The sequence below is a fragment of the Girardinichthys multiradiatus genome, chromosome 22 (assembly GCF_021462225.1).
Source record: "Girardinichthys multiradiatus isolate DD_20200921_A chromosome 22, DD_fGirMul_XY1, whole genome shotgun sequence".
Taxonomy (NCBI): domain Eukaryota; kingdom Metazoa; phylum Chordata; class Actinopteri; order Cyprinodontiformes; family Goodeidae; genus Girardinichthys; species Girardinichthys multiradiatus.
In genome coordinates, this window is record NC_061814.1 from 32,163,204 (window position 1) to 32,189,314 (window position 26,111).

The following is a 26,111-nucleotide window of genomic DNA, read 5'->3' on the forward strand; positions in this document are numbered from 1 at the left end:
CTTTGACTGTGCCATCTGGGCACGTTTTCAGTCCAATTTTCCTTTCATTTTCTTGTCCATCATTCTATTCTCTTTATTTTACTTAACTTTTTTAAATTACCTCTGTTGTTTGATTTTATCATTTGATTTGTTTTTCTGTGTCTGTATCTGTGTTTATTTGCTTTGTGATTGTATTGTAATTGTATGTACATCACTTTGAGTGTCTTGTTGCTGAAAAGCGCTATATAAATAAACTTACCTTACCTTACCTTTTATTCGGAAAAAACAAAAATAAAAATCACATATTTTTTGCGTTACACTTCCCAATTATTGTGTTAGTTGATTGCACAAAACCTTTAAAAATACAAATAAGTTTGTGGTTGTAACTAATTATATCAAAAAATTTTCATAGGGGTACAGTGAACACTCTTCCAAAGCACCACACATGGTTCATGGTTTACCTGCTGGAGTGTACAGGTCCTTCTCAAAATATTAGCATATTGTGATAAAGTTCATTATTTTCCATAATGTCATGATGAAAATTTAACATTCATATATTTTAGATTCATTGCACACTAACTGAAATATTTCAGGTCTTTTATTGTCTTAATATGGATGATTTTGGCATACAGCTCATGAAAACCCAAAATTCCTATCTCACAAAATTAGCATATTTCATCCGACCAATAAAAGAAAAGTGTTTTTAATACAAAAAACGTCAACCTTCAAATAATCATGTACAGTTATGCACTCAATACTTGATCTGGAATCCTTTTGCAGAAATTACTGCTTCAATGCGGCGTGGCATGGAGGCAATCAGCCTGTGGCACTGCTGAGGTCTTATGGAGGCCCAGGATGCTTCGATAGCGGCCTTTAGCTCATCCAGAGTGTTGGGTCTTGAGTCTCTCAACGTTCTCTTCACAATATCCCACAGATTCTCTATGGGGTTCAGGTCAGGAGAGTTGGCAGGCCAATTGAGCACAGTGATACCATGGTCAGTAAACCATTTACCAGTGGTTTTGGCACTGTGAGCAGGTGCCAGGTCGTGCGGAAAAATGAAATCTTCATCTCCATAAAGCTTTTCAGCAGATGGAAGCATGAAGTGCTCCAAAATCTCCTGATAGCTAGCTGCATTGACCCTGCCCTTGATAAAACACAGTGGACCAACACCAGCAGCTGACACGGCACCCCAGACCATCACTGACTGTGGGTACTTGCCACTGGACTTCTGGCATTTTGGCATTTCCTTCTCCCCAGTCTTCCTCCGGACTCTGGCACCTTGATTTCCAAATGACATGCAGAATTTGCTTTCATCCGAAAAAAAGTACTTTGGACCACTGAGCAACAGTCCAGTGCTGCTTCTCTGTAGCCCAGGTCAGGCGCTTCTGCCGCTGTTTCTGGTTCAAAAGTGGCTTGACCTGGGGAATGCGGCACCTGTAGCCCATTTCCTGCACACGCCTGTGCACGGTGGCTCTGGATGTTTCTACTCCAGACTCAGTCCACTGCTTCCGCAGGTCCCCCAAGGTCTGGAATCGGCCTTTCTCCACAACTCAGGGTCCGGTCAACTCTTCTCATTGTGCAGCGTTTTCTGCCACACTTTTTCCTTCCCACAGACTTCCCACTGAGGTGCCTTGATACAGCACTCTGGGAACAGCCTATTCGTTCAGAAATGTCTTTCTGTGTCTTACCCTCTTGCTTGAGGGTGTCAATAGTGGCCTTCTGGACAGCAGTCAGGTCAGCAGTCTTACCCATGATTGGGGTTTTGAGTGATGAACCAGGCTGGGAGTTTTAAAGGCCTCAGGAATCTTTTGCAGGTGTTTAGAGTTAACTCGTTGATTCAGATGATTAGGTTCATAGCTCGTTTAGAGACCCTTATAATGATATGCTAATTTTGTGAGATAGGAATTTTGGGTTTTTCATGAGCTGTATGCCACAATCATCCGTATTAAGACAATAAAAGACCTAAAATATTTCAGTTAGTGTGCAATGAATCTAAAATATATGAATGTTAAATTTTCATCATGACATTATGGAAAATAATGAACTTTATCACAATATGCTAATATTTTGAGAAGGACCTGTATTTCTGTGTTTGCTACTTGTTCAGATGCAGAGCTACTGGAAGGTAGTTTACAGAGTTACAAAACATTCAGAAAAGCACCTTCTTTCACTTTAAAACTGCAATAAGTAAATGAGTACAATTTGGGCTGTAGAAGTGCGCAGAGGCCCGGCATTGCTTTCTGAAGCATTACAGGAAATAACTCATATAAGTTGTTTCTATTTTAACAAGTTATCACAGTAAAGTTTCTCATGTCTACCTTTAGGAACTCTGTGAAGGTTGTTTTTTGGCTATGTTTTGAAAAATGTTTCAGGCTGACAGGATTCCAGTTTTACATAAACCCATATCATTCACTGGGTCAACAGCAGACGTGCCACAGAAGCTATTAGGAAGCAGAGTTGAGTTTTCCACATTAGAAAGTTAAAAAGTTTTATTTTACAGACATCAGGTACATGAATGCTGACAGGCAATTAAGATATGCTCAGTGAGCAAATATAAAGAAATAAAGGTTAATGTTTCACTAGTCACTGTGTGTTTTACTGTGTTAAAATCTCTCACTGCAGGCTTTCTTTTGAGGTTAAAACAGGGTAAATTCAGCTAAACTTAGCTGTAAAACTGCATGATAATCATATATTTTGGAGTAAACATATGATTATCATTATTAAAAACATCAAATTAAGCCATCATTGTTGTTTGGGTATAACACATGTTTATTAATTTGGCGATTTTATATGTTCAATAAATATCCAAGAATTACAGAATGCAAGTATATTTCATGCCATAATATTTTAAATGTCATTTTATTTTAAATGTCATTTTCTTTTAACCGTTGCATAATATATTACAACACAGATGCAGACAAATCTGTTTGCACCTTGGGTAAAGGTGTGCAAAAAGGCTTAAAAGAAGTTCATCTTTTGTTGCAGCTGCATATTATCACACAAAATCTTTTTTGAAAAACCTCTAAATGGAGGGCATTTATTCATTATGGAATTAAATCTCATGTTAGGAAACAATAATTATTGTTTTTTATGGAATTACACATTTCCAGTTTATTGTACCCTTAGCAATTCCTTTAAAATAAATGCAACTAAAATGCCAAATGTTTAATTTACAGTTTATTTTGAAGTTGATTAGTTTATAAGAACAAAGTCTTTTAGTTTCAAATTGTAGGTCTTCATTAAACATTGTAAAAGTTTACTGTATCCATAAAAAATAACCAGAATGGCTTAAGCTTAACAAGCCAAAAACACTTTTGTTTGTGGCCTAATAATAGAAATGGGGCTATTAGTCTGATTCTGCTGTGTAATTTCTATGCAGATACTGCATGAAATGACAAAGAAGGTCAGCTAAAATTAGCATTTATATTACTTTAAATTTAAAAACATAGCTTTACTCCATTTCCTGTTTTGGTCAGTTATTAAGAGCTACTATGGTGGGCCTAAAGAACCACGTGTGGCTCCAGAGGTGCAGGTTCCAGACCCCTGCTCCATAACAATGATTAGAGACAGTCTGCATGCCAGAGAAAAAGACTTTTCTGTCCTACTATCACAAACGTAAAGGTGTGGAACTAGACAACTAGAAACCTACTTACAAAAAAAAATTATTTCATGAGAAAAATATCCCTCACACACTATTAGTATCATTCTTGGTGGAAATGCTATGTATTTTTTGCATGAAAAAGCTTAGGAAAAACAGCTAAAGCCGTCCTTTTTCAAATTACATTTACATTTGAAAACATTGCTCAATTCTTTAGCATTTTTGGCCAAAGGTATGAAGAACCACAAGTTGCAGACCCCCGATCTAGAGAGATTGTGCAGAGAGGAATAGCCAAAGATCCCTCTCTCTGTAGGATCCAGCCTTGTAAAATATTATAGAAGACAAATAACCATTATACAGGTTAAATGGGTTGTACAAAGTACTGAAAGTAGAAATACTAAAAATTTCCCCACTAATGATTTTGTGAAAATCAGTGTACTCAAATAAAAATCTGGGTTCGTATTTACAAAGATTCTCAGAGTCCTCTCAGAGAGCTCCTATCTTAGCCTAGAAATTCATGCCAAGGACTCCTAGCTTAGGAGTGATTCAGTTCGACAGAAACTCCAATTCAGAGAAATGTATTTGCCTAAAGCATTTTGCAGTCTGTAAATATTTAAATAATTCTGTACTTTTTATTCATGGTTATTCATTATTGTTTCTATAATTTATTTATAATTCCTAATATTACCTTATTAGAGGTGGACCTATAATCTGTCCTCCTTCTGAAACTATTTAATTTTGCCCTATAAGGATGATAAAGTTTATCTTATCTCTATATTAATAATTGTATAATTGTTATAGAAGTTTATTTGCTCATTTACTCGACTATTAAGGGGTGAATCCCTGCACAATCAAGCCGGTAGCGTTTTATTAATTCACTGTTATTCATTGTTTGGAGAATATCTCCTTCCTATTTGTCTTTCCGCCATCTTAAGCCACTCTTAGGCACACTAAAGGTCCTCCTCCCTACTCTTAACATTTCCTCCCATTAGGAGCTCTCTTAAGGCCTATTCCTGCATCAGGAATAACTTTTTTCTTACTGATGGAAATTCTAACAAAAAAGAATTGTAGAATTCGAGAAATTTTCCAACTTGCTCTTTTGCATGTAAAACTGAAAGTCGATGCTATTTTTCAAACACCAAGCTAGTACAATCTGTGCAAACTAGATCCCATATTGGGCACATAACAGTATCAAATTATTCTCTTGTATTTGCTGTAAATCTACCCGCTGACAGTGGTTTTAATTTTAAAAGTAGGACATCTTAGTAAGAAACATCCCTCTTTTTGTTTCCTTGTAAAGGAAACCTGGCCGAACGAGAACAACATATAAAGGTAACAAAGCCCTTTCAAAATCAGGAAACTCTATTGATGCCGGAACAATGGTAGGACTCAATGGTTAGTTAGCACACCCATGTTAACTCTTCGGAGGCACATCCTATCCTCTGATGGTGCGATAAGAGTACAGTTTTTCATTCAGTCGTGCATATTCTGCACCCATTACAGTAAACTCCCATTCTCCTTCAGTCATCGTGCAGCCCGAGGGCCAACACAACTGGGAGTCCCACACCAAGGATGAGGGTGAGGCTCTCTAGGAGCCCCAGGTGTCTCGCTTGGTGGGTTTCTACTTCAGTCTGCTCCTGCAGGTTAGAGAGGGGTTCTTCTTTCCTGCTACTGCTGATCTCAGGGAGGACGTGCACCGTGGCCACATAAAGGAAAGTCCCAGCTGAGAACAGCATTCCCACTCCTGTTGCACTCATCTGGCTCTGAGAGGAATTTCCAGTCTGTGGGCAAACACACACGTACATGCATTGGGTCAAAGCCAGAAAGCAAAGACCAGCACTGGATTTTCAGTGAGATGTGGCCAATGTGTACTTTCTTACAGCGTCCAGTATGAAGTAAGTGCTGATAGCGACTACAGGTGCTGCAGCTGAGAAAGCCAGTAAATGTCCCTGAATGTCCTTCTTCTCAAGGCCTACATGCATCAGGAAGGAGACCAAACCAAAAGCAGCAGGAGCCTGCAGGTTACACAGATGTCATCAGCTCTGTTACATCACGTTAAAGATCTCTACAGCTCAATTGAGCTGACAACTTCTCTCACCTTGTGTAGAATGACAGCAAAAAAAACGATCACTTGTACGGTCACTTGACCTGTGGCGGTGGCAGCACCCAGAGCAAATCCATCAGCTGGATGCAAGAAGAATTATCATCGTAAATAACAGCAATATTTCAGCTCATGTTTAGGAAAGTGTATCTTAAAAATGCATTAAAGGGGACATATCATTCAAAAGGGGACATATAATTCAAAATCCACTTTTTTTATCCTTTAAATACATATTTTTGTGTACTTGGAGTCTGTAGGAGTGCAGAAAAGTTGAATTTTGTCTCTCTAGGTGTTGTGAAGATATCTTTATACTCTGTCTGGGTCATATTTTTCAGTCCATTTTCTCTATTTGTTACATTTTTTCAACTGTTAGGTCACTGTATTTGCTGTGGAACACCTAAATATGATCATGGACTTCCAGCTGATCAATTTCGTGTATCCGCCATATTTATTTCTTGCTGTGATTTTGTAGTCCAAGCTCAAGTATGTCTACGCTGCAAGAGGATAAGTTCGGTTCAGTTGTTTGGTGTATTAATCCACACAATTTATTACACCGTCCCCCAGCATCAGAACCACTTTAAAGTGCCTGATTAAATTTTGTTTTTCATGGAAATGTTCCCACATCATTGGGGAATGTTCCCCACTTTATGGACGAGTGCCTTCAGCAACCTCCGCCAGTATCAAGAAGGATTTGCTGAAAGACTTCATTTGTTTAAGGGTTCAGTTCCTTCTGTCTATGGAACAATGGACGCAGCAAAGCGCAGAGCTGCAGATTACACTAAAATGAAAACAAACTTTTATGTTGGACATGAATGTATTGTGTGTAGATATGACGTCCTGGCCATCGTTTTGATAGAGGTAGCATCGTGTCTTCTGCTTATGTTAGTGCTGTGTTGATTTTACCTCCTAGAGGACAGTACTGTACTGCATGGGTGAATATTATTTAACAGTTTTGCATTGTTTTTGCAATTTGCAGGTTATGGCTATGCTAAAAAGCCCAAGCTGAATGAGAAAGAGAAGCTTAGCTATTTTCAGCACATCACACTAAGTCACATGAGAACATGAATAACTGGGTTTTGTTTCAGATTTCTCATGCTTGTTTTCCGGAAAGTCCTTCTGCACTTTAAGCAAACACAAGCTAACCAATATAGTGTCTTGCAAAACATTTTGTCAGGTTATGACAAAACGGAATTGATTTTATTCGGATTTTAAGTTATGGTCAAATACAATGCAGCGCTTTGAAAAACAGGTACATGATTTGCAGCAAATGATAATCTAAAACGCACGGATAATAGTCTAGGTAGACAGTCACATCTTGGTAGGTTTAAAGTTGTTTTATGTTCAGATGATGAATCGAATGGAGCCCCGTGAGATGTTTAAAGCTGCTTTAAACATCTCCACAGTTTTATTGCTGTTTGTTCACTAATGTTCTCTAACAAATATAAAATGCCTTTATAGAACCGCTGGATTTAGACTGTGATAAAATTGCACACACGTGGACTCGTTAGGTGACTTCTAAAGTCATCTGCATGTTCTGAATTTATTGAGGGGTATCAGTTTTAAAGGGGGCTGAATACATATGCAGATTGTTCTTTACCAAAAATTTTGAAAACCACATGTCCTTTTCCATCCCCCTCAATTATGCACTACTTTGTGTTGGTCTATCACATAAATTCCCAAATGAAGTACATTGAAATTTGTAGTTGCAAAGTTGACAAGATGTGAAAGGGTTTAAGGGCTATGAATTCTTTCGCAAGGCACTGTGTGACCAGAGGACATTTGATTATATAACATACCTGCAGCATGGATAACCAACCCTAAAGTGGCTGTGATGTGAGCCTTATTCGACAAATGTGTCGTAGGATCTGAAATCAGATGATCAGCGTAAGAATTGAAGATTTAATATAAAATTAAGCTCAAAGAGAGAGTGATTTAAACTTGCCACGCAAGGAACAGTATCCTGCAATCTGATCGACAACAAACATGAACGTAAACCCAAACGTCAAAGCCACGCCGATATAAAACCGAGGTGGAGAGCTTCCCTCTGTGGAAGATGTGTTTTTTTCAATGGCATTCAGACCAGATGGAGCTTCAGAGGAGGATTCTGCAGAGAGAAGATGAAGGAGAGGAAGGACAACAAAGCAGACGAACACATTCAGACAGGTGATCCTGCTTTCAGCTGTAATTTCAATGGTTTGCATTGAAACACAAATGTAACTTTGATGAGAGAGGATGGACTGCATCACATCACATCTGTTGTCAAGACAACCAGTGACAAAGAAAGTTGAGTGGTGTGATTCAGGTTCTTTCAAATTCAGACAGTGAGCTTACCTCTCCATGAATCCTCCAGTAAACCCACACCCTCAGGGATGGTGATGGCCAGTGCTGTCCCACACAGCAGACCTGCCCCCAGAATGGTCACAAACTGGAGGCTTTTCTATCAGGATTGCAAGTCAACACATAAGTTTAAGGCATATTTATAAGAGCTTATAAAACAGCACCGAACCAACCCTGGACCCTGGACCAGTTGCCAGTCCACCACAGCTCTTTACTTATCTATATGTTCCAATATGCCTGACCTCACTCAATAACATTTGAGTTTAGTTTAAAGTTTTAAAGCTTGACAAGGGCATTATAGAAAAAAAACATAACCCTAACCCATAAATGCTTATATCCAAATAAACTTGGCCGCTCTTGGGGCCCCATTTAACCTTTGACCGGCCCTAGAAGAGCATCATCGCTATAAAGCGAGTAAAAGTGAACTATATTTGAGGACTAATAAATGATAGTCGTGATCAATCTGCCTGCTGATCTTGTTTAAAGAGGGAGTTAAAATAAAACTTACCTCAGAGAGTCGGAACAACAGTGGGATGAATCCCAGTAAGAAGGAGCCAACAAACATCGCCACAGAGATTAAAGTAATAGTCAGCCCCTCGTCCATGGTGACGGCCTCTTCCTACAAGCCCCAACACCGTTCACTGAGTCTCATTTTATTCCAGTACACCAGCTTCTCCAGAAAGCTGAAAGTCTGCTCTTATTGTTCACCGGAACTTCATTTGTTTACTTCAGGAGATATAAGCGGCGCTCTGGGTTTCCACGTCGCACTTCTGTCTCCGTGTCCCTCCTCCAGGAGGAGAACCTTCCTCACAGGCAACCTCCAGCGACCAACTCACAGAATTTCACCCCACAACCCCCCTTTGCTCAGCTCCCGTTCCGTCAGGCTCCCAACTCTAAAAGGGCAGAGGTCCAACCAACACCTCCCTCACGCAGTTCAATTGTGCGCCATGCTACGATGTAATACGGTATCTTCTATTAGCCACTTTCAAAATAAAAGCTGACTTCCGGTACATATTTTCACACGGTAACCCCTAAAATATCCACCCCCTAGGCAGATTAAAATGTAAAAAAAAAAATCATCAACCAAGAAGTTGGTTTCTGACAGGATTAAACAGGCATCTGTTCAAAAGATAGAACAAAATATCAGTTTTTATTTACGTTTTATGAAAAAAATAGTATATACCCTTACCAATCATTGTTACATTGCAGCAATCGAATACTTCTTCTAATTGCTGATCAGTGTTTTGCAAGCTTCCCCCTGGTTGCTGGTGATCTTCAAAGTCTTTGTGGTTAAACGTCTCTTTGCCATGACCTTAATCTTTAGCTCCCTCTACAGACTCTGAGAGACAGCTGCAGACTCTCTGTAAGATTCAAATTAGGACTCAATTAAAAAATTGGGTCTCTTAAAAATGTTCCAGTCAGAAGAACCCAAATCTGCCAGGAATATGAACCTCTGGTTTTCGTGCATGGAGTTTGTATAGATTCTCTCTGGGTACTACGACTTCACCCACAGTCTGAAAACATGCATGTTAGGTATTGATTGAAATTAACTCATCTTACTAATTTGCCTTTAGGAGTGAGATTTTATATATATATATAATACCAGTCAAATGTTTGGACACACCTTCCTATTTAATGGTTTGTCTTTATTTTTAATCCTTCCTCCGGGAACTCCTTCAAGATTATTCGAAAAGCAATTCAGGTGACCTCATGAAAATCTTTTGAAGAATGTAAAGTATAACAGATGTTTTGAGTTATTTCACAATTTTTTGTTTACTACATGATTATGTTTACTTTTGCGTCTTAGTTTAATGTCTTCACTATATTTCTTTTTGCTGCCTTCTGATGAGCATCAGCATGCTTTAATGTCTAAAATTTCGTTGGCCTGACCATTTTTGTTGTTGTTGTTAATCTATTCAAGGGTTAGGTAGATTCATAGAATAAATCAATGTGTGTATGAGCCATCATTTTCTTCAGTTGAATAAAAACAAAATTAAACTAATTATTTTTGAATTAAAGGACAAGCGATTGTGAGTCACTTTAGTTACTGCTGCTAGAAACCACAGGAGAACAGAAATACTGTGCATGTACTCAACCTCTTGAGTGCACAAGCAAATATACAGCAAAAAACGCATTCAGGGTGCAAAAAAAAAAAAACATTAAATAGGATTTTTATTTTTATTCTTACTCTGGTGCTTGTGCGCCTGAGTGATACATGTGTAGGTGGTTTACAGTAGATGTGAACTGATGGAGTGGTGTTAAACCAGTTTTCTTTCAGTGAAGACCAGAATATATTGTATGTATATGTGTTATAAAACGTTTTCGATAAATTTGAAATTCATCTGGTCAGAGACGTCTTGGACCCGGGCTTTTATTTTGAAGCGACGAGAATACCGTAATAAACGGCGCTTGCTGACGTTGTGTAATGTGGACAAGCTGTAAGGCAGTTCATGTTTTAGCTGTAGGGTTTGACTTATTTTTGCCAATAGTACTAGTACCACTGTGCTATAAACAATAAAACATTAGAGTAACATACACATTAGAGATATAGCACATTAAAAACGTTTTATATGTGTGTTTTACAATAAAATACAGCTTTAAAGAAGGTTAGGCTAGCATCTGATTCGTGCTTTGGTAAAGAGCTATATAAATGCTTTTTAAGCTGATCCTGATTCAGTTTGGTATTAAAAACTAAAACATCATTGAATAAATCTTTTCTGAGCTTTCAATATCTGAGTAAAGGTTTCATAGATTACAAAATTAAAAATTTGCATAGCACAATCAGGCCCAGGTTTGCAGTATTATTGGTTTTATTTAGCCTGGTCTAAGCTGGTCCAGATATCAGAAAGGTTACTGAAATTTTACTCATTTAAAAAAAAAAAAATCTTCTTTGGTAAAAGAAAAAAATTTAAATGAATTAATTACCTCCTCAGCATGTCATCCATTTATGCAAAAGCCTGGTAGCAAACCATTCATTTCATTCAGATGTGTTGGAATAAGGATGCATTCAGGAGAGTGGTTCCCAAGGTTGGGGACCAGGGTTTTAGAGGATGGTAAGACAGAAAAACAGGTTTTATACTCCATACACCACCCCACATACATGTCTATTACACCAGAGGGAAGATGGTCTGAGAGTAAACAAACAAAATTGATTAGATGCAGATTTATTGTTGAAACAAAACCAGGGCAGTACAGATATAAACAGCATATATCTGCTGAACAAATGGGGCATCAGAGAAAAAGACAATCTATGAGTTAAAGGCTGAAACCTGACGTTGTCACTTTAACATGTAGCATTACTCAACAAAACAGAAACATTTCAGCAGTTTTAGTTGGTAGACACACATTTAACCACCTTTTCTAAACAAACAGAGGAGACATTATGATGATGATCTGTTCGCTTGGCTCTTTACAAAAACAAAGCATTTCTTTCCAGTTATTCCATCGACCAAGCTAATAAGTCCACAGCTTATCAACTTGCAGACTCCAACGAAATGCCAACACAGAAACTAGACAGGGATGACTTTCGTTCCAGTATAAAATGTTCAATTCCTGATTAGCAAGAAAACCATTCTTTCAGAGACCCTTTAGTTATTTTGCACTTACCTAACAAAGACGACATTCAGTGCTAAAAACCAGAAGCTGAGATTTTAAACACAGCTCTCACAAACACTCTCACGGCATGACAGTGTTTGTTATTCTGACAGGACACATTCAGTTATCTTAGATGTATAAAAGAGGTATAAAGCAAGTTACCCAATCATGACAAGAGAAACAGCAGGTCAACAATCTTACTGAAGCCGTGACACAACAAACCGCATTGAAGCCGTTTTGGTCCATGGTTGCGGTTACTGTGCGCTCCTCTTTGTCAGTCATATCAGTGAAAAAAAGATTAGTGCATCATATCCAACAGTGAATGGTTAGTGGCTGTTTTTGCATTATTTACCAGCAGTTTCCTTTAAGGTTAATGGGGCAAGCTATAATGTTTAAAAAAAAAAAAAAAAGAAGAAGAAAAGAAAATTAAAGTAAAACTTCAAAGATCCTGAGAAACTGTATGGGCACTAGTTTTCAAATAATTTGTTACATGAAGTTTGTCATTTGGTTAGAATCAGCGAGGAGCTACTTCAGTAGGCACCAGCAGGTCATGAATGTGTTAACTATTAAATCTAGATGATAATAAGTATGGAGACATCCTCGTAGCACGGATGTAAGGGTGAAACGAAAACAACCAGATGGTTTCACCCCAGCCCAACAAGCAGAAACATTACATTCTTCTTTGATATGGTGGTACAGGGAGAAGCAGACGTAAAACGTCTCCATCGGTCCACCCAATGTGAGCGCAGGCGACATGTTAATGGAAAAATCAGTTTGAATTAAACACTACTGGTCTGTGTAAAGAGTGATGAGAACTTGTAACAGTGATCAAATATGTTACCTACAGAATAGTTCAGTTGTTTACATACAATCATTTCTGGCATGAATGTTAAGTTGAGCTTTTTTATGCATCTGAACCTTTCTTGTTCCAGACAGGAATGATTAAACTTCAATAAAGTTTAAAAATAAGAATTAGGAGAACAAGCTTTAATTTATTTGGGATTTTCTCTTAAATAGAAAATAGAATAGCGCATAAATGTTCATTAGAGTTGAGGTCAGTACCATTCCAGAAGCTTAATGTTAGAACGCTTTAATAAATTACAGGACCAGTTTGGACGAGTGTTCAGGATCAATGTCCTGTTGAAGAACCAGTGATAACCAAGTTTAAACCATCTGACCTTCAAAAGAAATGAAATTAGTGTGGATGTTGAGGAACCAACAAGGCTCAAGCGTATCAAACTGGAAAATGGTGGAACACCGGGGTCACTGTCCATAGTGAACAGTGTAACATCACTATAGACTGGGAAGAGGCAGACCAAGATAAAAAGCTCCTGCTCCAAATGCCTTCAAACTGGACTGAAATCTGAACACAATGACAAGATGTATGTTTGAAGGCATCATAGTGAGACTTTCAAACATTAAGCACGGTGGTGGCAGCATCATGCTAAGAGGCTATATTAAGCCCAGCTGTAGAAGCTCATTGCTCAAAGTGTGAGGAATGATAAGAGTACCTCAAAATTCTTTAGCTTTAGCTCAAATGAACAGCTGGATGGCTGAAACGTGGACACATTTAGACCTTTCAACAAGGCTACGATCTCAAGCTCACATGGAATGGAAACGGCAGGAAATTAAGCTTGTGGAATGACCCCATGACCTCATGCCAGGAAGCCAGCCAGTTTAAATGAACTCTACTATTTCTGATATGAAGAGGGGTCAAATATTGAGACACAATGATACCAGAAACTTGTGAGTGGTGTCTCTACAGCTTTCTTAGGAACTTGTATTCAAGTATTTGCGGAGGTCTATGTGTATGTTTGAGCCTGTATGTATAATTGTGACCCGGTCGGGTTTACAGAAAATCTACATACTTGCACAAACAGTCCAGTTTTTTTTTTGTTTTTTTTTACTCTTTGGAGTTGTCGTATAATCACACCATCTGATTCACACTGATGATGTTTGGATGTAAACACCTGACTGGTACTGTCCATCATGAAGCGTGTTAATAAAAACAAACATTAGTAATGAAGAGAGGGGTGGAAGGAACTTCATTTTAACCAATCATAAAGCCAGAAGTAGCCATCTAAATATGATGCTTATTTTCAAACCTCTACATCATGCTGTAAACATTAAACGAGACAATTTAAATGAAAACAGTGCATGAAGAGCTAGTCCTAGAGTCATCTAAAAAAAAGCATCCTCTGAGCAACAGATTCTCAGCCTTCAGTTCTGCTGCAGCAGCGGTGCAGGGGTATTCCCCTTCTAGGGAAGGGGCGGTAACATCAGTAGCAGCGGTCCAACACAGCAGCAGTCCCTACAAAGGCTCAGGCGTTGAGGGAGAGCATTGTGTCAGTGTAGTGTACTAGGAGATTAATTAAATACCGTATTCCACAGTTTAAGGTTGCATCAGACTGGAATGGATTTAAAAATATCATGCTCACAATAAATATCCGCTCAACAACAAAAAAAAACGCTACTTTACAAATCCAGAGTTATATAGATGTATAGTAGTAAAGCTACGAGGAGTGTTAGTAGCACATCTTCTTATGTTTAAAGGCTTCTATGGAATTGGAAGAACCGTTTAAGTCCATCACCAAAGCTCAAATTTAGCCATCTGCTGACATTAGTAAGCTGCTTATTCATGGGAAGCATCTAATGCTGACAGACACACCGACAAAGCATCATGAAGAAACAGTTGCTCCATCCTTTGAATTTGCATGCCATAAAAGCAGTACCTCAGAAACCTGAGCTCCCTGGTTCTTTCATTCAAGTGCAAAAAAGTTAAGGAAACACAAAGAACTTCTCTCCTCTAGAAAGAAAAGGCAAAAACTCTTCATTTGTGCATCAGTGTCTCCTTTCATCGGTCCATCTGCAGTGATCAGAGAGTGCCTAGTCTTTGCCGCTTTTGCCTTGTCAAAGTAGATTTCTATTTCAGGTACACAGTCGATGTTCTTTGACAAGGCCTACTGACGAAAACGTCCTTGAGAAACAACCTTTTAATCCTTAGTAGACAGTGTGCTTATGTTAGTCAAGCTAAGGTCCCCTGATGGAGGCTGAGATGCTTTGGTGAACTGCTGGTTCAGTTCCATTTTAATGTCACACATTCATTGCACTCGTCAAGTTTAACTTGACGTTTGTCCTTCTGTCCCAGACTGCCTCACTGCCGCACCTCGTTCTCAATGAGGCTGTCCTCCCCAGAGTGGAAGTTATCAGTTTGGATAATTTCCTCATCCCTTGAGGAGCCCTGCCCGTCGTCCTCTCCGCTTCCTGATCCGGCCTCCTCTGACTGGGGATCTTGAAGTACCTGACATATGTATGTTTGCTATGTAGAGAACACAAAATAAAACAGTGTGTTAATTATTTAACAAACAGCAGGATTGTATTAATTTCAAACAGGCCTTTTCAATTAAGCCTGTAAAGGTTATTTTATTTGTCCCAATCAATCAAGTCACTTTAAGACCAACTATATGCTGTTTTTTATCCTATAAATCATACTGCTGGCCCAGAGCTCAACTGTTACTCTTCAACACTTACTCTTCTAGACGAGCTGGTGCTACCATTAACTCATTGTGTTTTCTTTATCATAGAAAGTACCCTGTTCTTCTATGGTTTTTGCGCCTGCTCAGTCTTCTCGAGCCCCAGCTGGTCTAAACATCTGCGCCTGGTTCTGCTGAATGTTTCTTCCTGAACTAAAAGGATGCCGTTCCTCCAGGCTGTCACACATGCTCGCTCAGGTTATTGCTGCAGAGTTATTGCTGCAAATTTGATCTCTCCATGCGATCGGCTGGGCTTCCACACATAGAAGACTTTTTGCCAGTAAACGATCAACTGCATCTGGACCGCATGCAATTGGCTGTATTGAATCGGATTCTCGTTTTATTTATTGGATTAATCGGTTTATATACTTCTGGATCTGGATGTCTTGTGAAGTGACCTTCAGATGACATTTGCTGTGAGTTGGTGTGATGTAAACAAACTGAACTGAACCAGGATTACCCAATTAAAATTGTCACTAAACCATAGAACAAGTATAGAAAAAACAATGACAACAATAAAACAGTACAGGTCTCATGCACAGAAAGTCAAAATATGATGAAAGCTAAAAGGGATTCAATATTACCACTGTAAAAACATTTACGAATATTTCTTTCCATCTCTTTATGCTTTTTATGTTTCTCCCAACTGTCTTAATGGACTGTGGCAAAAACGTGTTACATCAACCCAATATAAAAGACTAATTTGACGTGTTTAATAAATCTGTTTCAGTTTAACTGCTAGTTTATTGTCATTTATAAACTAAAGTTTATTTGTCAAAGGGTAGCAATGTCCATTTCAACCTTTATTATAGAGAACATTCTGATCGTCTTCCTCATTTTACCTTCTACGTTTGATCGACAACGTGCAAGAATTTAAATAAACAATTTCTTTTCAACCTTCATACTTCTAAGTTCTTTGAAAGTCTATTTGGTCATTGCTTGAGGCCGAGGAACAAGAACTAGTTTCTACCGTTGGCCTGCTGGCAGAAGAAGGGCGTGATGAACCTCCATTCTCCACTTCATCCACATCCTGGTCAATCTGATGCAGAAACGAGATATTCAGCATAAGCAGATGTAAATATTTACATATAAGTAATCATAGGAAGAGGTAGGAACACATAGATTAAGCAAACCTTGTAGTTGTGAGCACTTAAGTATTTAAAATGCCCAAAGCAGACATGAGAAAGGCAAATGATGATTGTGATGATCAAAACCACAAAAGTAAACATGGATGTCGCCGCATCAAACCCTGGGGGGGGGGGGATATAAGAGACAACATATATATTTGATGAATCCTTGCTCATTTTTAGGTTTGAAAATAAAGTGCAAGGTAAGGCAATATTTGACAACATTTTTGTGACCAGTAGAGGGAGCCGTCCTCTTACCAGATCGAACAGTGGAAAAGAACAGAAGCCAAAAGAGACAGAGAATAGGAGCTGCCACCACTTGGTCGACAGCTCCATAATGAATTTTCTTGTCCAGTTTTGTTGGTAGATAGGCGTAGTACATGTTGTACCTATCCGCTAGGTGTTTCAGCAGCATGTACATCAGTCCTGCACAGGAAGAAAGACAAGAAAATGAGCACGACTAATCCAATTAGTCCTGTAGATAAGCCTCTGGATATAGAACAGAACCACTGCATGTTGCCTGCCCTCTGCATGCTTAATCTGCAGTCATCTGATCAGTGCACTCTACTGATGTGAAACAAGATGGAGCGACCAGTGCACAGAGTTTAAACAGCAGGACTCACCAAAAGGAACGATGATTGGGCAGGTGATGCTGTAGGTCATAACCACCGTGAAGACACACATCATCCAGGCATAAGCTGCCCCGAACTGGAACTCATATGCTTGGTGCTGAACAACACAACATACAGTTTAACAGTTGTCCATTCAGGATAAAGCAACACAACAAAACTGCTTGCGTGGGGGAGACCGATTATACGGAGGTTTTCTTCCTTCTTGTTTGGACTCATATGCTGAAGACTGACCTTCTTAACGTTCTTTCTCTCAGCTGCAGAGCGAGCCAGTGACAGGCGGATCATGTACAGAAGTAAGCCAGGGATCCTCAGCAGGTCATTAGCATTACCAATGAATGCAGAAGCAATGACATAGTTCACAAAGAAGGCTCCATTGTCAGGCAGGAACACACACCTATAAAATACAAGGGAGAAGGAAAAAAGTTTAATTCTGAAATATATATATTTCTGCATTCAGGACTTTGGAGCATATTTAAGAAAATGAAATCATAAAAATGATGTGAAGCCTACTAATATTGATATTGACAGATCAGGTTTATGTCATCCAACACAATGAATGGTGGTAGCCCTAGCTCCCAGTTGAAATTAAAACAAGGACACCCCCGTGAATTAGAATTCTGACTTGGAAGGTCAGAGGTCTCAGAGAAGTCACAATTTCAAAATCCAATATGACCACTATGCATATACTAGAGGTGGGTAGAGTAGCCAAAAAATGTACTCAAGATTAGGATTATTTTAATATATTTTACTCACGTAGGAGTAATACGTATTTGGTAAAATGGCTACTTAGGTGCTGAGTAACAGTTTGATCCTATCATCTAATTTAATTTGTGAAAATGATGGAATAAGTCAAAAATATTAAGTTATGTGCAAATTCTGTTATTTGAAAGAATAAAGTAAAAATGAGTAAAAATAATAACATCATTACAAAAGAAATTAATGAGGAAAAAAACTACATTTCAAAATGAATTTTTTTTCACAACACAAAGCTTCAAACTTGACTTATAGAGCACTGTTCATAGCCAATACTTACAGTAGGCAGAATAGATATGCTGGAACAGTGTAACGTCTATCGTTTACTGCGTATTCACTTGACCTTCAAATGGCACACCAAGCTCAGCAGACACAAAATTACATTAGAACAATTAAACTTGTAAACATATAAGGAGTCTCACCGTAACCTAAACTGTATGGGCATCTGTCTGACTCTGGTGGTTAAAACGAGCTTGTTCTTTGTTTAGTGAAGTAACTGTGTTGCCTTAAAATAGTAAAAGGTCCGGTGCTGTAAAACTACTCCTAGAAGAACATTTCTTTCAAAAAGTTATTCAAATAAATGCAATAAGTTACCCCCCCCACCTCTGGGATCCACAACGTAGTGTAAAATCGCAGGCAAAAACTGTTAGCAGCTCTGACGGTTTGGATCTCATTGGACCAATGGCGCACATACCACAGTACAACCTTTGTTTGTAAAAACATGTTCAATAGGTGTGGTGAGAGAGAAATTGGTGTCGGCTTGTATTGCTAACACCGGTTAGCATCGAAACGATCCCACAGTTTGCAGCTAGAACATGCTCATTTTGAGTGTGGTGCAAGTTCTGACTTCATAGAAAAATTATAAGACCACACAACTTACTCAAATCTCACTTTAGCATCTGCCAAGAATCTTTTATCAAAAAGCCAGCGGAAGAAAACATCCAGACTGCAAAAATAAATGAAACACATTAGCTAAAAATATAAAAATGTTCACAAAAATGATTTCTTCATATTGCATTTAATGTTTTGTTACATAACAAAAATAACATGCAACACCTGCTGAGTCCAAGGGAGGGCAACAACAACACCATAAAGATCAAGAAGGTGTAGCATTTATGCATTGTGGTCCTGTTCTCTCCTGACCTGTACAGCAAGATAAACCATCCACACATATTAAAACCACGATGCTGCACAACGTAAGCTTTTAAACTTCAAATACAAAAGGAAGACAACAGAAGTATTGGTGGATATTAAACATACCGGGTCCAGTGGGCTTCAAAGAAGGCAGAGTAGTAGACAATGGTAGGAAGCAAGGCAGAGAAAGACCACAGGAGGAGGGTGGGGAAGAACTGGGTTATGATGGGATTCTGGAATCAGAAAAACATGAGTAAGATATTAATATCCACATTTTTTTCAGTGACATTTACCTACTAGGGTGGTATTACCTGTATGTTCCACAAATCATTAAACAATAAACCAGGCCGTTGATCTGGCAATGTGCTAAAGGGCTATTTCAATGCTTTTTGGCATCTGGACAAATGTAGATCAACAAACCTGGACTAAATTATCCAAAATAAAATTGGATTCTGGAAAGCACAGTTTGTGATTTATTAGTAATGTTTGTAAAGATGACATAAAATAGGAATTTCAATGCTTTGTTTAGCATATAAACCAGACCCAGTTCAAAACCCTGATCTAAGATGGCCTGGAGGCCACATAAAATATAAAATTGCACTTTTTAAAAATTTGTGAATAAATGTACCTTAAAGGACATAATCAAAAAATAAACTAATTTGCTTAATTATCTTATTTTAGATAATGAGGTAATGAATAAAGCCTGGAAACTTAATATTTGTTCCATACTTCAATCACATGAATTACCTTTTCAGACTTCAGACATCATAACAGATCAGTTTTGGATACTTACATTTAAGTACTCCACTGGTTTGGTGACATTAAACTTGTCCATGGTGGAGATGATGATGGCAGGGGTGGTCAGAAAGAATAAGAGAAGGAAGAGGATGCAGTTGATGATGAAGCAGCGGACCCACCATGAGATTCCTCCCAGTGACAGATGCTCCCTGTGGGAAAAGGGGTCACCGAGCAGTTAGACCGACACAGTGTAGTAACCTGCAGAGATGGACATAGCTGGCCAGAAAGCCAAAACTGTAGCTTAAAAACAAAACATCATCAGGGGTAAGCAAGAGTTTTTCCAAAAAAAGTCTTGTGCATTTCCTAATGTGACATAAAGAGAAATACCAACTAACTACTTGGCATCTGGACTAATCTGAAAGCCAAAATGCACCTACTGTTTTCATTATGTGACTAAGTATTTGTCCTCACCAGTAGACATTTTGAGGATGGGGGGCATAAGTGACGGTCCAGTTGTGGGTGTGCAGCCTGGAGCTGAACTGAGAGTTCTTAGGTTCACGACGGCAGTGGCAGCCTTGGCACTTGCAAGCATTAAAGTCCTTTAAAATTCTGACAGATGAACATCCAACAATCAAAAACACGAGCATGTTGCAATTACAGCAGTCCAGAAGCAAAACAACAAACACGCCTTCACTTATCTAATCACCTGTAAGTAAACTTACATGGCAGTCGTGGTTTCATTTTGAAAAGTGACAAAGGCCATTCCTAAAGGTTTCTTGTTAACTTTCTCTCGCTCTTTCCTGGATTCATCCTTTAATTTTGCCTCCAGCCTGGTGTAGTAGCCCACAGCTTCTTCCTATAAGAAGAAAAATAGAGATCCATCACAGTAAATTAAAATATCACCGAAAAGTTAGTTTAGAAGAGTAATAAATTTGAAAAGCCAAACTATATTATAAACATTATATTCTTATATTCTATTCTTCTTATATTCACTTGCTTTTTTTTTGTTAATTTTGATAATTGTAGCTTACTGATAATCTGTTAATCAAAACTGAGTTCTTCAAAAAAATGAATATTACATAAAACCAATAAAAACCATATTTTTCACACAAAAACGTTATTTACGGCTATGTTATGGTTGCTGATATAGTGGCTGATCTGACAGTCACTGACACCCTCCACAAGGACGGTAAAGCTGGCTGTTTAGAGCGCTGTATGGAAACATATTACTGGAAAGTTTAGTGGAAGGAAAAAAGTGTGGTGGGAATAACTCTAGCCTTGGGATCACTGTTAAGCAAAGCCCATTCAAGTTTTTGGGAGAGATCAACAAGGTGTGGGCTTTAGCTAGAATCAGTGCCAGGCTTCTGCAAAACCTGATGACATGCTGAAAAGGTAGTTCAATCATTTGATTTAGCTGTGTTGGAGCAGGGATATATCTAAATGTTGCAGGACAGGAGCTCTCCAGGACTGGAGTTCGAGGCCCCTGGTAGGAAGAGTGGAGAGGCACAGAATCTAAGTCACTCTTGGTCCAGTGTGACGTTTCCACAGCCAGTGATGACTTGGACAGCCTTGTCACTAGCTGGTGTTGGTCCACTGGATTTTCTCAATTCCAAAGTCAGTGCAGCCATCTACCAAGAAATGTTTGAGAACTTCCCTCTGCTGACAAGCTCTATGGGGGTGCTGTTTGGGAGATGCTGAGCAGGACTTGGCTCCGGCCCAAACTGCCAAAAGTATCAATATCTGCTTTAATGACCATGGTATCACTGTATTTGATTGGCAGGAAACTCTTTTGACATAAAACCCATAGAGAACCTATGGAGTATTTCCAAGAGAAGAAATGGAGATGCCAGATCAGACGATGCAGATGAGCTGAAGGTCCCCGTTAAAGCAACCTGGCCTTTGATAGCATCAGACTTACAGGCTGATGTCCTCCATGCCATGCTGCACTGGGGCAGTAACTCCTGGAAAAGGAGGCCTGACTAAGCACTAAATTCATATACAATGCAAACAGCCACATGTGAAAAAAAGTCAAGAAGAGATAAGAATCAAAGTCACTGACATTTGTCAGTGTGGAAATATTTAAAAACCCATTTCTAAGCAGTGAACCTTCCCAGAAGTGACCACCAAACCAAATATTGTATCCATGGGAGAGATCCAAGGCAAAAAGCAGACCAAAAGGAACATGAAGGCCTGTGTCTAAAGACTTTTGTGGAAATATTCTGTGGACTAAAGAGGCAAAACGTTTTGGAAAATGTGTGACGGTCAAACATCATGGCGGCGGTATGACGGCCTGGGGTTACTTTGCTGCAACAGGACCTGGATGATTTGCCGTAATGTAATCGTGAATTTAGCCCTTTAGCAAAAAACACTGAAAGTGAATATCCAGGCATCAGTTTGTGATCTAAAGCTAAAGCTTATTTGGTTTACACAGCACAACAATGATCCACCTCTGAATGACTCAAAAAAAAAAACACCAACAAAAAAGAAGGTTTGGGGCTAGTCTCGTCAAAATTCAGACCTAAATCTGATTAAGAAGCTGTGGCATCATGTTAAAAAGGTGTTCATGCTCGAAAAAACTCTAATGTGTCTAAATTGAAACAATTCCCCAGGGAAGAGCTGGCCAAAATATTTCCACAGCAATGTAAGACTCATCGCCAGTCATCGCAGATGTTTGGTTGTTGCTGTAGCCATACTGACTTGAATAACTTACCCCCATTAAAAAATGAAAATATCATTGCATTTAAATGTCACATCTGTAAGACAGCAAATACTTTAAGCACACAGGAACTCTACAGTTTCAACATCCATGCCGCCGTCATATTCACAGAATCCTGTCATATGCAGCATCACATGATCCTAGCAAGAAATACCATCTAATCTATACCATGCTTACTCTTTGGTAATGTACATAAAAGCCAGTATTTACCATTTCTTATCATATGTACGTTTTACACAGCTTGTTCACAAAAACTGCAAATATGCATTTTTTATTTTTTTCTTCAAGCATAAGAGGTGTTTCTAACCTGTTCACAGCCTTTAATGATACAACAGCAAAGGTGTCCACAAGGCTTGGGGTTGATCATGGTTACATCATGCTCCTTGGCCTGCAGGTCGACAAAGAATTTCTTGTTGCGCTCTGCCTTCTTCCTGAATTAAAAAAACCCATAAAACATCAGCCATGTCAGACAGAGGAGGAGCTATTTTTTTCAGGAAAGAAAGAGAGACACCACTAAATGCAACTCAAAAAGCAGCCTATGGATGAAACAGACACATGTAATTATCCAGTACCTTTCAGAGTTGAGATTCATCAGCTTCGCTACATCGTAACAGATGCGAACTTCTAGCACAGTGCAGTTTTCATACGCTTGCCTAAGAAAAAGAGGCAGTGAACAATAAAAGAAAATATTAAGTTTGAAACATCCAAAATGTTATATCTGTTCAACAACACATCTGTTAATACCTTTCCCAAATTATTTCTCCTCATCTAAAAGCAATTTCAATTACAGGATTACTTTTGCAGGACAGGAGCAATAACCTCCTAAGACCAACTTGACACATGACTTAACTAATTCCACTCATCTGATTTCTATTATGGACAATTACACATAGAGGCGTGGCATTGTCTGCTTTCAGACATGGGGACGAGGACAACACAGCTGCTTTAACAGGAGAAGGCATGGCTCACATTCATCTCAATATTGCTATTGTCCACTTCAACATAGTAAAATGACTTGAACATGTCCAGGGCCAGTTATGAATTATGGCTCTTGAACCTTTCCACATTTTGTCATGTTACAACCACAAACCTCAATGTATTTATTGGGAAATGATGCTCTCAGCTCTCCTTACACTTAACACCCCTAAATTAAAGCCTTTAGAAGTCACCTGATTAGTAAATTGAGTGCCCCTTTGTATAGTTTAAGCTCAGTAAGAAGCCAGCTGTTCTTTGAAGGCCTCAGAGGATTGTTAGAGAACAAACAGCATCATGAAGACCAAAGAACTCAGCAGAAAGTTTAGGAAAAAGTGGTAAAGAAGTTTAAAGCAGGCCTAGATTATAAAAGAATGTCCTAACCTTTCAAAATCTCACATAACACTGTTTAACCCATCGTCTAAAAAGGAAAGGGTATGGCACAACGGCCAGCCTACCAAGACAGGATGGTCTATCTAAACTACATGCCGTGATTTTTGGATTTGAATAGGCCTCCACCTAAACAGACAGGCTAAGAAAGGGCAGCATTAATCTAAGACACAGCTAAGAAGCCCATGGTTACTGAGGAGAAGCTGCAGAGATTTGCAACTCAGGTAGGTGAATCTGTTTACAACGCAACTGCATTTCAAACATCTGGCCTCTATGGACGAGCGGCAAGAGGACAAAATTTGTTGAATGAAAGGCTTGTTTGCAGTTTGCCAGAAGCTATGCACATGCAGAAGAACATACTATTTTGCCAACATGCAAAACACTGTGTGTGGAGTAAACCTAACACAGCACATCACTATGTACAGACCATCCTCATGATCAATCGTGGTGGCAGCAGCATGCTGCAGGGATGCTTTTCTTCAGCAGAGAGAGAGAAGCTTGTCAAAGTTGATGGATGGATAGATAGAGTTAAACAGGGCAAACCTGGAATTTATATAGGCTGCAAAATACTTCAGACTCAGGAGAAGATTTACCTTTCAGCAGGATAAACACTACATATGGCCAACATGTTTGAGATAAAATCATATTTTCTAAGGGTTTAGTCCAAGTCAGGACCTAAATCCAGTTGAGAATCTGGAGATGCCACAATGACCAGCCAATCAAGACTGGCGTGATGAGATTAACGCTTCTGAGAAAAAAGGCAGAAGGTGCATATCCCCCAATGTGACATCAGAACAGATAACGACTAATATTAACAGGGCCCTCAAACCAATTTGACTAAGCAGGAACATTTTTGTTAAGAAAATGGAGACAGATTTTTAAAAAGTCATGCATCATTTTCCTTTCAATTCACAATTATGCAGTTCTTTGTGTCACTACACATAAAATCAAAACAAAATACAGTGAAGACAAAATGAGAGAAGATTTAGGAGGTATAAATATTTGTACAAGTCACAGCATCTAAAAAAAAAAAACTTACTCAAAGTGTTGCTTTATCTCTTTCTCTTCTGCATATTTTGAAATGCCGTTAACAAATAAGGTGCGTTTCACCTTCACAGAAAAGGGAAAAAACAGAATTACCAACATCACATGAGGTACTATTATGTAAAGAGACTCTAAATTCACGCGTCCATACCAAATCATCCTCTTTGTAGTGCATCTTTGAAGTGTGCCGCCTCATGCTGTACACTGTTAGCAACAGGTAGAGAAATGCAAAGGTAGTGTGCAGCCATAGTAGTTTATTACTGTAGAAATAAAAAAAAAAAGAAATTACACATCAGCATAATGAATTAAAGACTGAAAATAAATGCACTAAATCCAGTTTAAATAAACAACGGGACAGTACGAGTAAGGCTCACTCTGTATCTAGATTTCCTATAGTGGTTCGTCCAAAATTATAGGCAGTGTTTTCTGTCAGAGGGGAAAACGAAGAAAGATAATCAGTTAGGAAGGTTTTCATAAGAGCTGTTGTTTCATCGCTAATTCCTACATCCTATCAGCTCAACGTCTGATTTATTTCTCATTACATTTTCAAAATGTATTGTTTTTATTTTTCTCACAGCCAGAGGTGTGGCTCACAAGTAGCGTTAATAGGAATAAAAGCTGATTTATCATCAGTTCAGTCTTTATAAGTCCCTGTAAACAATTTAATTGATAGCAGACATTGACAAGTGTTGATAAGCAATGTGGAACTAAAAACTTCAAGTAGGATGAAAGGCAGCGACATATAACTGCAAAAGTCCCAAGAGAAAACTGAAATATGGAATGCTTATAGTCTTAAAGTTAGCAGGCGCAAAATGTCCTGACGTCAAATAACTCATTATTTACAGCAAACATTTACAGGACCGTGGATAATACCCACTGCCTTCTTTTAGTTGATGAATAACATGTAAAGCAACAAGATGATTAAAGCAAAATTAACTCATAATAAAGACTATTCTCCATCACTCTGTGAAATGGGGAAACACATGGCAAAAAACCCCACAAAAAAACAACAAAAAAAGCAGCGAAATTTTGTCAGCTCACCTAAAAGGTTCCCCGAGAAGTTAACAGGCAAGATTATGCCCACAGAGAGCACACCCACGACTACAAGCAGGCCAATGATGTGCCGCTGAAAAGACAAGTAATGTACTGCATCTTCACCACACTTATCCCTTATTTCCTCTTCCCTTCAGAGAGAAAAAATAAACACAGCAGCAACTACATCAGATTCATTCAAATTAGAAAAAAAAATAAATCATGTTTGTCAGAGGTTCAGCTGCCTTGTTATAACAAGCAGAGAAGAGAAGGACTCACTTGATGCGGAAAATGGCAGTTAGCCAGTAGCAAAAGCCCTAAAACAGAAGAGTTGAATCAGTTTTTACAGGTAGAGACAAGATGTTCTGTTTGAACCAAACCAAACGGGTACATCTCAATAATTTATAATTTCACTGAAAAGTTCATTTGTT

General features: G+C 38.7%; 2 protein-coding genes across 3 annotated transcripts in view; both read right to left on the reverse strand.

Annotated features, from left to right (window-relative positions):
* Nucleotides 1-2,724: 2,724 nt before the first annotated feature.
* LOC124859315 (zinc transporter ZIP9) lies at nucleotides 2,725-8,970 on the reverse strand. Its single transcript, XM_047352052.1, has 7 exons — nucleotides 8,524-8,970; nucleotides 8,010-8,115; nucleotides 7,621-7,782; nucleotides 7,475-7,543; nucleotides 5,676-5,761; nucleotides 5,458-5,592; nucleotides 2,725-5,358 (listed from the first exon to the last, which is right to left on the reverse strand). The coding sequence occupies exons 1-7, from the start codon at nucleotides 8,617-8,619 to the stop codon at nucleotides 5,098-5,100; spliced, it is 915 nt and encodes a 304-aa protein (XP_047208008.1). The 5' UTR covers nucleotides 8,620-8,970; the 3' UTR covers nucleotides 2,725-5,097.
* Nucleotides 8,971-11,163: 2,193 nt separating this feature from the next.
* tmem63ba (transmembrane protein 63Ba) overlaps nucleotides 11,164-26,111 on the reverse strand; it is a 34,094-nt gene continuing 19,146 nt past the window's right edge. For both annotated transcript variants that reach the window (XM_047352046.1, XM_047352047.1), the window contains 19 exons: nucleotides 25,960-25,997; nucleotides 25,690-25,832; nucleotides 25,023-25,074; nucleotides 24,800-24,908; nucleotides 24,644-24,714; nucleotides 22,815-22,895; nucleotides 22,550-22,673; nucleotides 20,249-20,382; nucleotides 19,998-20,135; nucleotides 19,582-19,735; nucleotides 18,915-19,021; nucleotides 18,711-18,797; nucleotides 18,535-18,600; nucleotides 17,133-17,295; nucleotides 16,893-16,998; nucleotides 16,528-16,695; nucleotides 16,276-16,391; nucleotides 16,113-16,181; nucleotides 11,164-14,928 (listed from right to left, as the gene is read on the reverse strand). In XM_047352046.1, the coding sequence (XP_047208002.1) occupies nucleotides 14,764-14,928; nucleotides 16,113-16,181; nucleotides 16,276-16,391; nucleotides 16,528-16,695; nucleotides 16,893-16,998; nucleotides 17,133-17,295; nucleotides 18,535-18,600; nucleotides 18,711-18,797; nucleotides 18,915-19,021; nucleotides 19,582-19,735; nucleotides 19,998-20,135; nucleotides 20,249-20,382; nucleotides 22,550-22,673; nucleotides 22,815-22,895; nucleotides 24,644-24,714; nucleotides 24,800-24,908; nucleotides 25,023-25,074; nucleotides 25,690-25,832; nucleotides 25,960-25,997 (2,091 nt within the window). In that variant the 3' untranslated portion in view covers nucleotides 11,164-14,763. The remainder of the gene's footprint in view (nucleotides 14,929-16,112; nucleotides 16,182-16,275; nucleotides 16,392-16,527; nucleotides 16,696-16,892; nucleotides 16,999-17,132; nucleotides 17,296-18,534; nucleotides 18,601-18,710; nucleotides 18,798-18,914; nucleotides 19,022-19,581; nucleotides 19,736-19,997; nucleotides 20,136-20,248; nucleotides 20,383-22,549; nucleotides 22,674-22,814; nucleotides 22,896-24,643; nucleotides 24,715-24,799; nucleotides 24,909-25,022; nucleotides 25,075-25,689; nucleotides 25,833-25,959; nucleotides 25,998-26,111) is intronic.